The sequence below is a fragment of the Eleginops maclovinus genome, chromosome 16, assembly GCF_036324505.1.
Source record: "Eleginops maclovinus isolate JMC-PN-2008 ecotype Puerto Natales chromosome 16, JC_Emac_rtc_rv5, whole genome shotgun sequence".
Lineage (NCBI taxonomy): Eukaryota > Metazoa > Chordata > Actinopteri > Perciformes > Eleginopidae > Eleginops > Eleginops maclovinus.
The window spans coordinates 21955558-21968899 of NC_086364.1; the positions used below are offsets into that span (position 1 = coordinate 21955558).

The window sequence follows — 13342 nt, forward strand, 5'->3', positions numbered from 1 at the left end:
TTTTCTTCCATCAACAGCATGCAACAATTTATTCGAGGATGAAACATAAGCTGCCAGGCTCCCTGGTTACTATGGAAACTATCAAGTCAATAGCCGAGTTGCTCTGGCATGTGTCCCCACAGTGATTTCTGGGTGTTAAGACACAGTATCTACAGTAAGGCTCAAAGCTGTTCGACAACATGTCTCTGAAGCGTTCCAAGACACAAAATGTCTGTCGAGCCACCGGCTGAGGAGTGTCTCATCTCCGAGCGTGACGCCTATTTGGAGACACCGGGAGGAAAGAGAGCATGTCGGGAAAGTAGCACAGTAGGTTATGATCCTGTGTTGGGTAGCTGCTGAGATTTGTGGGAGGCACAAGTTATTCTACCCATAGCTCTTTCCCTCTCTGAGATAAGACACTCAGTCAGATTGGCAACAACAGACCTCTCTGGATAACAAGATAAAACCGAGTTTAGTCGTAAAAACACACATTGACCTTAGACTAACATTAATGGGGTTGTCCAGGCATGAGTCCCAAAACCCAGAAACGAGGTTAGCCTTTTAGCACATTTCACTGTCTCGAGTCAAGGTTTTTTTAAATGTGTTCTTGCTGAGAAACCGGAGATAAGGTCAGTAATTTCCCCACTGGTGAATTAAAAAACGGCGTTTGCCAACAAGTGTCTAAAACGAGATGATTAAACGTCATCACGCCCAACGTTAGCCTCCTTTAGCTTAGCGGTGGTGACGTGAAGTCATGTGACCGTGCTGTAGTTCCTTTATAGCCCAACATTAGCCGCCTTTAGCTTAGCGGTGGAGACGTGAAGTCATGTGACCGTGCTGTAGTTCCTTTATAGCCCAACATTAGCCGCCTTTAGCTTAGCGGTGGTGACGTGAAGTCATGTGACCGTGCTGTAGTTCCTTTATAGCCCAACATTAGCCTCCTTAAGCTTAGCGGTGGAGACGTGAAGTCATGTGACCGTGCTGTAGTTCCTTTATAGCCCAACATTAGCCTCCTTTAGCTTAGCGGTGGAGACGTGAAGTCATGTGACCGTGCTGTATTTCCTTTATAGCCCAACATTAGCCTCCTTTAGCTTAGCGGTGGAGATGTGAAGTCATGTGACCGTGCTGTAGTTCCTTTATAGCCCAACTTTAGCTTTTTACTTCTGGAGATTGGATTTACGCTTCAACTACTATTAAAGTGGTTTTAATATGTGGATATTATCCTTGCAATGCCTTTCAGGTTGAAATACATCATACATACATCATTCATGTACCACTTAATTACCAACAACAGCCTCTCCTCACCTTCTTGAGGGTGGTGCGGTTTCCCTGCATGTAGCTGCGATGCATCTCCAACACCTTCTGCGGCCGGCTGCGTATCCAGGCGCTGAGCGTCTCGATGGGAGATCCGTTCACACACCACTCAGTAACTCCAAACTGCCTCAGGTGGGCCCGAGCGTGGCTGGCCAGAGCCTTACGGTTCTCAAAGTAGAAGCCACACAGCTCGCAGCTGGGATCTGAGAAATACAGGGTAAATGGACTGCATTGGGATTTTCCAGAATTTTTTACCTCTGGAACAAGAAACCAGACTTATATTGTACAGTTTTGAGTCTTTCCTTGTCCCCAATGTGTTAAATGTGAAGTTGCGGTCCAAACTACACAAGTAAAAAGTGCAGTAGAACTCCCACAGCACCATGGTTGACCCTCTGATGGCTGGATGACCACCCTACCTCCTGAGCCATGGATAATCAGTACAAAATTCAACACAATATAACAAAGACATCCCTACGACTCACCCTGGTGTCCATGCTTGTCGGGGGAGGGTTTTCTTTTGTAGGAGAAGTCATGTGATAGTGGTGAGAAAGTCTTTAGGGAATGGGTGGTCTCCACTGATTGGCCCTCTTCAGACAGAGGCCTTTTTCCCAGTGGAGACACCCTGAAGAACTTCCCTGCAGGTGGGGTAACGGATGCGGACCCCAGGCCCTGCTTGTGGAACCTCGACCCCGATTGCAACAAACTCAGCGGGGACTTCCGGTACTTGGAGGACTGGTATCCAGAAACGCCCAAACCCTCTGTGTTGTCCCATAAGGGGCTGCTGGCACCCGGGCTCGACTCCTTCTTCACTCCCTGGTCCGAACGGGAGGACGAACCCCCCCCTCGTTTGTGCATGACCTCCCGCAGGGTGTCGATGGGCGAGCCGTTGACAGACCACTCGGTGATGCCCATCTGGCGCAGGTGGGAGCGGGCGTGGCTGGAGAGGCCTTTACGGTTCTCAAAGTATTCCCCGCAGAACTCGCAGCGGATATCCCTCGTGGGCTCCACCTCATGGGACATGGCTATGGGAAAAGCAGAGGGAGGAAGTCAATGGAGGGTCTGGCATTGTATTAGCTTAGCGGTGGTGACGTGAAGTCATGTGACCATGCTGTAGTTCCTATATAGCCCAACATTAGCCTCCTTTAGCTTAGCGGTGATGACGTGAAGTCATGTGACCATGCTGTAGTTCCTATATAGCCCAACATTAGCCGCCTTTAGCTTAGCGGTGGTGAGGTGAAGTCATGTGACCGTGCTGTAGTTCCTTTATAGCCTAACATTAGCCGCCTTTAGCTTAGCGGTGGTGACGTGAAGTCATGTGACCGTGCTGTAGTTCCTTTATAGCCCAACATTAGCCACCTTTAGCTTAGCGGTGGTGAGGTGAAGTCATGTGACCGTGCTGTAGTTCTTTTATAGCCCAACATTATCTGAAAGAGGGACTTTAGCTTATTGGTTGACTCCTCAAGGCGGAGAATCTCGTTCGAAATGGCAGGCAGGTCGTTTTAATGTCTCTGCCACGGTTTGATTTGGCTACGAGTTCAGCTTCTCAGTAGCTAGCTTGGAGAGCTAAGTTTGTTTACATAGGCCAACAAAATAGGCTGTGTTCTCGGTTCGAAGTCATGCGTGTTTTTTTTTGGTTTAAGCTTCCTGGGGACCAAGGCACTGTTGGATAACTTTTACCCACACACAGCTCAACAAAGGCCCATTATTTGCAGCAACAACATAAGAGCTTCTTAGATCAATTAAGTTTAATTGGATATTTTCTGTATCTCTCAAGGAACAGTGGTTGAAAACTAATAAATAGCAATAAAATAACATGTATATTACCCAGGTTGAGGGGGAACACGCTGTCGGAGCTGCTCCAGCTGCAGTTCAGAGCGTCACCGGAGAATCCCGAAGTCCTTCCAACAGACCCAGGCGCCGTGACCTCCATCTGCACCGGCTCGGGCTTCAGATTGAGGATCAGCCCGCTACAGGACGTCGGTGGAGCAGAGCTGGATTTAGACGCCGCCGACTGGAGAGGGCTGGCGGGCCGGGCGAAGGCGAAGGGCAGACGGCCGAGGAGCGTCGAGGAAGGAGAGGAGGAGGTCGGCAGAGGGGAGCGAGGGGGTCCCGGAGAGGACGGAGGTGGAGATTTGAGAGGTTTCAGAGGAAGAGCGCAAGGCAGGCCCCGTCGGGTGATGATTTCTCTCAGGGTGTCGATGGGCGAGCCGTTGACGGACCACTCGGTAATGCCCATCTGGCGCAGGTGGGAGCGGGCGTGGCTGGAGAGGCCTTTACGGTTCTCGAAGTATTCCCCGCAGAACTCGCAGCCTATTTCCTTCGGAGGTTCGCCTAATGCATGAGACACGTGTTCAACAGAGAGAGAAAACAGTGGGGTTTCATTTTCTAAACACACTCTCTTTGAGTCATGTTTGGTTTCATGGTTTTAGCAGGCGCTGGACCCAAAAGGAAAGAAAGAATAAATAACCGCTTTACAAAACTCACAACAAAAAGCTAGTAGCCACAAAACTGAGGAAGCAGGAAATCAAAACAAAAGGAAAAGCAGCGAAAGACTAATCAAGCGTTGCAAATGCACAAGGGAACGCGAGGAATATTCAGGGGACGAATACAGACAGACTGATCCCATCAACAAACTGACAGAGAACACTGGGGGAAAACTGGCTCACATCAACAAGACACAGCTGGGGAATGAGTGCTGTGTCTCAATTGGTATACATATGACAATAGCAAGCTCACAGCTAGCAACAGACGCAAATGATCAGAGACGGCTCAATTAACCCAATAAAATTAATGGTGGCTCATTTTCCCAGCAGTATACTGGTATGATAAATGAATATTGAAAAGCAAACACATACTGTATAACTGTGATCTTCACTGAAGCAACAGCAATGTTGGCTTGTCCTGCAACTTCCACCATGTAGAAAATATAATAATAGTAACTTAAACTTATGTAGCGCCTTTCATGGTACCCAAGGTCGCTTTACAAATAGGAGGAGAAAAGGGGAGTGGGGGTTAGGGATCAAAGGACAGAGAAATGTTTTGAGGTGCTTTTTGACCGTTAAGAGTGCAACATACGGGTACTCAGTGCATTTTACAATACTTCACATTTGGATTCTCTTAAAATAGCAAATGTAAGTACAGAAGTATGCCAGTTGAGATACAGCAAAGTGCAGCAGAGGCAACACAAATCAGGGCGGGGCATACCATCACAAAAAGGCGGGAAAACACAAAGACTGGCTGCAAAACCAGACATGACACAAGGAGAGAGGTTTTAAAAAATACAAAATAAAACAAGATCATGACAGGTATAATTCTGACCTTTAGAGCCCACTTCATGCTAATTATTCAACCATAAATCCTGTAAAACAACACTCACTGTGCGGCAGGGCCATGAGCTCCCCGCTGCTCAGGCGGAAGACCCGCATGGAAGAGGACTTGAGGCGCTTGGCAGGCGGGCCGAGTAACGATGAGGCAGAGGTAGCTTTGGATGTCGACCCGCCCCGCGCTGTGGTCACCTTGTAGAGGAGGGATGAAGAGGAGGAGGAGGAGAGGCTCAGCAGGGAGGGGGACCGTGGATCCTCGTGGTCGAGGTGCATCGCACCGGCTTTGTGCTTGAAGTCGTCGGTGTCGATGAGCTGGTGCAGGAGGTCGATGGGAGAGCCCTTGGATTCAGAGTACTCCACCCCAAAGTGACGCAGGTGGGCTCGAGCGTGGCTGGATAAACCTTTCCGAGTCTCAAACCAGGCGCCGCACAGCTGGCAGACGATGTCCTTGTTGGGGTCCACCTCCAGCGCTGCACAGGAGGAAGAAATAAGTTAAGTAACACTGCGGTGGAATAGTCTTTTTTTGGCTTAGGAAGGTTTAGAAATGTGTCAAACTACCCAGAAGAATTGGGTAGAAATGGTGGAATTCTTCAGATGCTTCCCTTCCTTTCTCATCTCCTTTAACACAGGACCATCCTTCACCAGAGGAAAGGAGATCCTAAATTCCTGCAGCATGCACCAATCAGCCGTCAAATACACCCCCCCCCCCCAGATGCTATTCATCTGTTCCCTATATATATTAGATTAAATCCTCTTCTTTGGATTCTGTTTTGGACAGGATTGTACTGCTGTTATAAATAAAGTTGCTTTTGAATAACCAACATCCATAGCCTAGCATGTGGAGTCAAATTCTTCAGCACTGCAGCCTTTATCCTACATAATCTTCTGCTGTTTTTGATCAGAGGTCAAAGAAGGGTGGATAGGAGACATAGGAGGTAATCTTATAAATAAAGTTGCTTCGAAGTCGAACGTTTTTAAGAGAAAGACACGGGATGTTTGTTAACAGGTATATCCTCAGAGACACTTACTGAGGTTGAGCGGAGCGTCATTCTCCTGCGGCGCCCAGATGGGTTTGGTAGAGATGTTGGAGGAGAGGCTGGAGGTTAAGCCTTTCATTCCCCCGGCTTTGTGCTCCGGGGAACGTAAGGGGGAAGACACCGGCAGCAGAGAGGAGATGGGGGCTTTCCTCACCACCGAGGAAGGGGATCCAGAGCGAAGAGGAGCCGGAGAGGCGACCGGAGACGGCGCCGGGGTGAGGGAAGAGGAGCAGGGCGGCACTGCTTTCGCTGCTTTGGCCAGGAGGGAGAGAGGGATGGGTTTCTCGTCTAAGTCCATGTCTTCTAGCGCCTCATCTTCCCGAGGATCAGACGGGGAGGAGGAGGAGGAGTTCTTGACTGAAAGGGGCTCCGGCACAGAGGAGCTGTTTTGGTGGTCCGCGTCTCGCCGCTTGGAGATCTGGCGGAGGATGTCGATGGACGCACCCCGATTCTCGGAGGCGCTGATGCCCAGCCGGCGTAGGTGAGAGCGGGCGTGAATGGAGAGACCCCGCTTCGTGGCAAACTGAGATCCACACACCTCACACTTCAAGGAGTGCACTGCAGGGGCGAGAGAGAACAGCTGGTGTGAGAGAGGGAGTGCAATATCCCTAACTTACCTTTTTAACCTACTGATTGTGGGTGTTTCTAAGGACTATAACTGAAAATCTGCTCAAAAGATTGTAGGAAAACCTGTTTAAACACTAATAATAAACTGTCTCTGACTCCAACCATGTAACAACAACCTAACAAGGTAAGACTGAACAGGAGTGGTGTGTTTTTAACCGGTCTGATTAACTGTACAAACTGGTTCCTTGAAATCACAAGCTTTATGTCTTCTTCATTTGAGCTGAAGATCTGCCAAACAGACACTGTGTGTGTGTGTGTGTGTGTGTGTGTGTGTGTGTGTGTGTGTGTGTGTGTGTGTGTGTGTGTGTGTGTGTCTGTGTGTGTGGCTAAATGCAGCTCATAGGAGTTAAAAAGACCAAGACACACATGTGAGTGACAGCTGGCCGATCAGTCAGTGCATATCTGGGTGAGACAGTATAAATAGAGCCGCACAGTTATTTGAAACTGTTTTGAAATCGCAATATGGACTAGTGGAATATCCAAAATGCAGTTCTGTGCGTCAAATTATAAAGTACTCTGAATATGTGTCGGAATAACTCCCAGAAAGTCACACTATGATCATTTTAATATCATCTTATATGGTAAATCACATCAGTCAAAATAATAGCAATTTCTTTTCCAAAGTGTGCAGCCTTCAATATAAAACCGGAGGGTAATGCGCATTATTTTATACACTGCATTAATATTTAAAGTATCCGTCTCCGTTGACATTCTGCCGAGCAACAGCAGGTGTCCCAGGTTCTTTCAGGGGCCACAGAAATCCCAGAGGAAATGTCACCTCACTTACACTTCCTGTCCACATCCTCACCCACTCAGCGGGAACACTTGCCAAATTAGCTTCTAAACACATTTGTCTACCTCTGAGGGTTTCCCCCCCGGGGAGCCCACCCTCGCTGATGCAGTGCCTCCGACTCCTCAATGCCGACCCGAGGTCACTCTTTACAATTTCCCCACTGACAGCCCACGATAAGGCTCTAGCTGTAGCAAATCCATTCCGGTCACAACACTGTGGGGGTCAGCGCTCTCCTGCCTCACCCTTGGAGTCTGCATCCTCCCCGGGAGAGAGGCTTTCCGAGTCCAAGCCGCGCTGCCCGGTTTCCCCGGAGCTCAGACACTCCGGAGCTGGAAGCTGGAGCTGCTCCTCGTCCTCAGCTGCTTCCTCATCTTCACCTGTAACACGACAAGCGGCACTTTATAAAGAGCAGAATGTGGCTGTGAGCTCTGTGGAACCTCCCCATGGATATCTCACATTTATATCTACAGTACGGTGTTTCATTTGACTCTTATCCTCTCCTATATATTCTTCATATTCCTGCACCATCATGTCGGTTGCATCATTATAAGTCCTCTTTCTATTGATGTTAACTATATGGCATTGTTGGGGGAGCTATAGTGCATATCACAATACGGACAATTATCAACACGTCTCATGAAGTACTATATTTAAAGAACTGTTTCCCCAGATTTCAGTGGAGAAACTTCGTTTACCAGATGTATTAAATAGTTCTACTAATTGAAGAGTCAACAAAATGTTAAACGTCCAAGAAATCTTTTAGTCGACGACAGCCCTTGTGTAGAAATGCAATGCTAATTAAGCCAGATAAGTGATAATCAATCACATGACTTATTGTGGAGGGACTCTAAAAGGATTTTAGAGAAGTATTCATTAAATGAACTAATCAATTAGTCGACAAAGAAAGAAGTGTCAAAAGACAAAGCGTTGTTTTAAGTTGATGGCAGCCCTAGTGTAGAAATGCCATGCAATAAAAGTGATGTTTTAAGTGAAATACTGAATTTTATACACATGTTGATTAAATCACCTGATCAATTAGTCGATAAAAGATAATTGGTGTTAGTCAAATAAGAATATTGTCCGTAGAGGAGAGTTACTGTGTAGAAATGCCCCACAAATGAGCATAATTAGATAAATAACCCATCTATAAATTAAGTGATGTTTTGCTCTATTGATTAAATCGACTAATCGATAAGTCGACCAACTAATAAGTGTCAAAGGACTATTCATTTCTTTAGTCGATGGCTGCCGTACTGTAGAAATGCCATGCTAATTAGGTCCATGAAGTGATAATGAATCCTCTGAAAATATCTGACAAATCAATCAGATTTGGTTTTGAATGCACCTAAAATAAGTCAGCTGTTCAAAGCAACAACAACAAAAAAAAAATCATCTTTGATAAAGAATCAAATTGAACAGCGAATAAAAACATCTTCTGTGTGATGCACATGGATATAAATCACCTCCTGTCACACACACACACACACACACACACACACACACACACACACACACTCAGTAATAACTGCACTACTGTATGAAACAAACATGGCAGTCTCTCCGGTTCCCCGCAGTCAGGCATTCCTGGAACAAAAGTGCCATTTTTTCTGCGACAAATCGGTAAATCAAAAGCGACGTGGAGACAGACAATGCTTTCTGTCTGGTGGGCGGATCTGCGCGTGTCACTTCATCTGTGGACTGTAAGAGATGTGACACCTCGCGCAGCGTTATTACACCATCTATTATAACGGAGACAATGCGTAATCAGCCGGGTGTTTATTTAGAAAACCGCAACTAAACTTGACTTTGTGTGCGTTCAGGGGAGAGTGACACCTCCCGAAGTAAAAGTGATACTTCCATTATACTCCGGTGAAGTTGTAATAGGATTACCCGGGGATCAGTGCACAAAGTTAGCACGTTTTATGGCATTCCCACTCCTGAGTTTACGATGTGAAAATATGCACAAATGACTGCACATGAAAGCACAGCGTGTCCTCTGACAGAAAAAAATCAAAGCACAGTAAAAATGGCGAGGATTGGGCAACTGTAGGTAATTTTTAGAGATCCTGCAGCAGTGAAAAATACTGGACGTCATCCCAGACACACACACACACACACACACACACACACACACACACACACACACAGATCACAAAGAGACAAAATCAACACACACTCACTGACCCGCTTTATGAGCTTTAACATGCATGTCCTGCAACATTGATTCTTTTCCACATACTCTCACATGATGAAGACTTTTTGTTTAATGGCTGTTGTCGGACTACAACGTGACACAATAAAAGATGCGCGGGGAGATTACGCACGTGAATGCGCGGTACTCACCGGTCCGCAGTGCATCGGACTCAGCCGAAAACCAGACAGTTTTCTCCGCTATTGTTTGGGTCTACGGGGAGGTGGAAGCAGCCATTTTGCCCCCATATGCACCGCTAAGCTAAGGCGTGACCAATCGAGTGGAGGCGGAGGTTGGGTAAATGCACCGAGTGCCACATAACCACCGGGCATCAGTCTCTCTCTCTCTCTCTCTCTCTCTCTCTCTCTCGCTCTCTCTCGCTCTCTCTCTCTCTCTCTCTCTCTTTCACTCTCTCTCTCTTATACACAATACACACACACTCCCACTCTCCTAAAGGCGAATTTTCTGCACAGACACAATCCTGATTCAGACACTTCACACACACTGTAGCCTACGGCGGTGTCACCCAGGTCAGACAGTCCCGTGTTTACTCAGTAAAACGCATACACAGGCACTTAAAACAACAGTAGCAGAATCTAACTCACATGTTTCACCGCGTTATGCATACAGACAGTCTTCTTCATCCCTCAATGCAACATTACTGAGGTGTACAGGTACTCTGTGACCACTTTAAGTCACATATATAACTAAAAAGCTGCTAAAATCAGTCGAATAATTGATAGGTCGTCGTCATAAAAATGGCCTACTAATATTTTGATAATTGTTCCAGTAGTTATTCATGCACAGTGGTAGGAAAGGACGTTTTCAGCATCTCTTTGATGGTTGTTTACTGCTTCTCTCTGCTTTATATCGTATATCACATACTCAGATGGACATGGTACACTATTGTCTGACATTTGACTATTTATACATTTAATTTCTATTCTTCAAGTTGCCTTCCAACGCACCGAAGGTAGTGTAACAATGAATAATAAATACTCTAAATATATATACAGTCCAGACAGAACAATAGACAACAAATGAAAAACCAGACAGGTAGGGATGGACATGACAGTGGTATTTAAATGAGCAAACCAGCTGTCTCCTGAGTGAGTATGCTAATCTGAACAGGTGAGTTTTGAGGCAATAAATGATTAAGCAATCAATTGATTAGCTACAAAAAGAAACCACAAAGTAAGGTGCATTAGTCCTTTTAAGGACGGATCAATAATGAAATGTACCTTCGCTCTCTTCTTCACCGTCCTCCTTCTTGCACCGTTGAGGAGATCCTGAAGGCAGTGCATCAGAAACATCAGCTCTCAGCGTCCTGTCACTCTCCGTCTCCCCCTCCAGCTTCACCTTAACGACCCCCTCCCCTCTTCTCCTCTCCTTCTCTTCGTCCTCTTGATCTTCCTCCTCCTCCTCCTCCTCCTCCTCCTCCTCCTCCTGTGAAGAGGCATGACTCCGAGGGGGATCGGTGGGGATTACCAGATCGGGCCTGCTGAGGAACAGCTCCCTCAGGATGTGGATCGGAGAGATGGTGACGTCCCAGTTGGTGATGCCGAAGTCTCTGAGGTGAGCCCGGGCGTGGCTGGACAGGCCGGCCCGAGTGTCGAAGCCGGCGCTGCAGAACTCGCAGTGCATCACGCTGAACGTGTCCGGGTCAAAGTTGGCAACTGTGGAGAGGAGAGGCCGAAGAAGTGGAGGTTAAGTCTGCTTATCCAAACATAGTGCTTGTAATCCATTGAACTCGTTTTTAGTTAATTATTTATCAGTCTTTATTGAGTTACCAATCCATGCTTTTTCCCTACATTCAACACGTTAGCCACTCTCTATTATGGTCTGCCTTTTTACCCTGCTATGTCACTTCTGCTGTAATTCTGATTCTGAATCAAAGCCATGTGTTTGATCGATACACCAATTTTACCAATTTGGTTTTCCGTGCAATTTCGTACAGACTGTCGTGGTCCCAAGAGGATGAAATCTTTCTGACAACTATTCAAATGTTATCAGTCTGTTAAATAACACTATCATGCTTACAGGTGTAGGTTGAAAAGGGCCATTTGACACAAACTAGTAGATTTATTTCCAGGAACACATGACTCTCACATGCTTAAAGCTAAAAAGAAGTTCTTTGTTTGTGTTCAAAGTTCTACGTCTTTTTCAGTTTCAGTTCAACGTAGAAAGTGCAGTTTGGCCCATCTGACACATGAGAATAGCAGCAATAACCACTGATATGGCCTCATAAATAAGCTGATTTTCGGTCAAATGTCTCGACTAAATGACCCCTTAAATCTTTTTCTAGATGTCTTTGGTTTACGACTAAATACCTGCTAAACTCTGATGGAGCTGATACAGCACTCTTGCAGGCCCTTCAGATTTATGTTTTGACCTTCCTTTGCTTAATGTGCCAAACACCACGCAGTTCATATTCAGATTCATCAGCTGTTATCCAACAAATTTTAGAAACTCTGTGGCTGAAATCATGAGAAGTAACAGGTCGGGGCTTCAGAATCCGCTCGGCCAACATCGACACGTCCTAAAGGAATAAACCAAACGAGCTGCTGACCTTTCTTCTTCTTCTTCTGATAGGAGAACTTCCTCTCAATGGCGTTGACTTCCTCGGGGGAAATGAAGTGACGGACGTTGTAGCTGACGCCCACTCTGTTCAGGTGACCTCTCACGTGATTGGCCAGCCCGATGCCGTTGTGAAACCGATCGGGGCAGTAGGGGCACTTCCTCTCCACGCTCCTGAGCACCTCCGAGTCCTCGTCCATCTCGTCCGAGTCTACGTACAAGATTCCCTTGGACAGGAAACGCCGCACGCGTTCTTCGTCGATGATGTCGTCGTCGTCGTCGTCATCGCTGTCGATTTCTGCCGGAGTGGCGGGAACCCGGTGGCTTCTCCTCAAAAAGAAAAGCTGTCCATCTTTCTCCACTTCCAGGTCGTCGTCGTCCTTCACACACTTCTTCAGAGGGAGGGATAGGGTGGCGGTCTGTGCTGAGCAATCCTCTAGAAAGGAGAAGACAGATTCTGAACCAACAGACAGAAGACCACCGCAGTTTCAAGGATATTTCTGGTTTATCAAAATGTAGGGGTTAATGGTACCACTTTACAATAAGACTACCCTTATAAAGGATTCATAAAGGGTTTATAATTAGGTTATTAATTAGTTCATAAACACTTTATTAACCATTAAGAACCAGTTATAAACCAGTTCTAACATAGTTTCCATACATCAACACAGGCTCACTATTAGGCAAGATGACTAAGCCTTATACTAGCTTCCTTCCTCTTCTTCATCATCCAGCATCCTTGGTATCCGTTGTCACTGAGTTGATCCCCTTGTGTGTGACTCCCTGGACCCTCTAAAGTTTGCCTACCAGGCCAACATCGGTGTAGAGGACGCCCTCATCTACATGCTGCACAGAGCCAACTCCCACCTGGAGAAGCCGCACAGCTCACTAAGAATCCTGTTGTTCGACTTCTCCAGCGCCTTCAACACCATCCAGCCACACCTGCTCGCTCAGAAGCTGTCACTGATGCAGGTGGATCACAGCTTGGTGGCCTGGATCACTGACTACCTCACCAGAAGACCTCAGTATGTCAGACTGCAGGGCAGCGTGTCTGTTGTGCTGGTGAGCAACACTGGAGCCCCCCAAGGAACTGTGCTGTCACCATTCCTGTTCACCCTCTACACCTCTGACTTCCGCTTCAGCTCCGGCTCATGCCACCTCCAGAAGTTCTCCGATGACTCCTCCATCGTCAGCTGCATCATAGACGACAACGAAGAGGAGTATAGGGCCCTGCTGGAGAACTTCGTAGGCTGTTGTGACAACAATCACCTCCAGCTCAACATCAGCAAGACTAAGGAGCTGGTGGTGGACTTCAGGTGGAGCACGAAGAGGTCTCTAACCCCCATCACCACCAGGGGGGAGGAGGTGGAGGTGGTGAAAACCTACAAGTTCCTGGGAGTGCACCTGAACAATAAACTGGACTGGAGTGACAACACTGATGCTCTCTGCAGGAAGGGACAGAGCAAGCTGTTCTTCCTGAAGAGGCTCAGGTCCTTCAACG

The 13342-nt window shown here is 47.0% G+C and overlaps 1 protein-coding gene across 3 annotated transcripts in view; it reads right to left on the reverse strand.

Annotated features, from left to right (window-relative positions):
• Positions 1-13342, reverse strand: part of wizb (WIZ zinc finger b) — a 32733-nt gene that overhangs the window by 9939 nt on the left and 9452 nt on the right. For all 3 annotated transcript variants that reach the window (XM_063902939.1, XM_063902938.1, XM_063902936.1), the window contains exons 7-14: positions 11834-12277; positions 10506-10940; positions 7316-7450; positions 5645-6211; positions 4670-5086; positions 3118-3624; positions 1776-2315; positions 1285-1496 (exon numbers count right to left, since the gene is read on the reverse strand). In XM_063902939.1, coding sequence (XP_063759009.1) covers positions 1285-1496; positions 1776-2315; positions 3118-3624; positions 4670-5086; positions 5645-6211; positions 7316-7450; positions 10506-10940; positions 11834-12277 — 3257 coding nt within the window. The remainder of the gene's footprint in view (positions 1-1284; positions 1497-1775; positions 2316-3117; positions 3625-4669; positions 5087-5644; positions 6212-7315; positions 7451-10505; positions 10941-11833; positions 12278-13342) is intronic.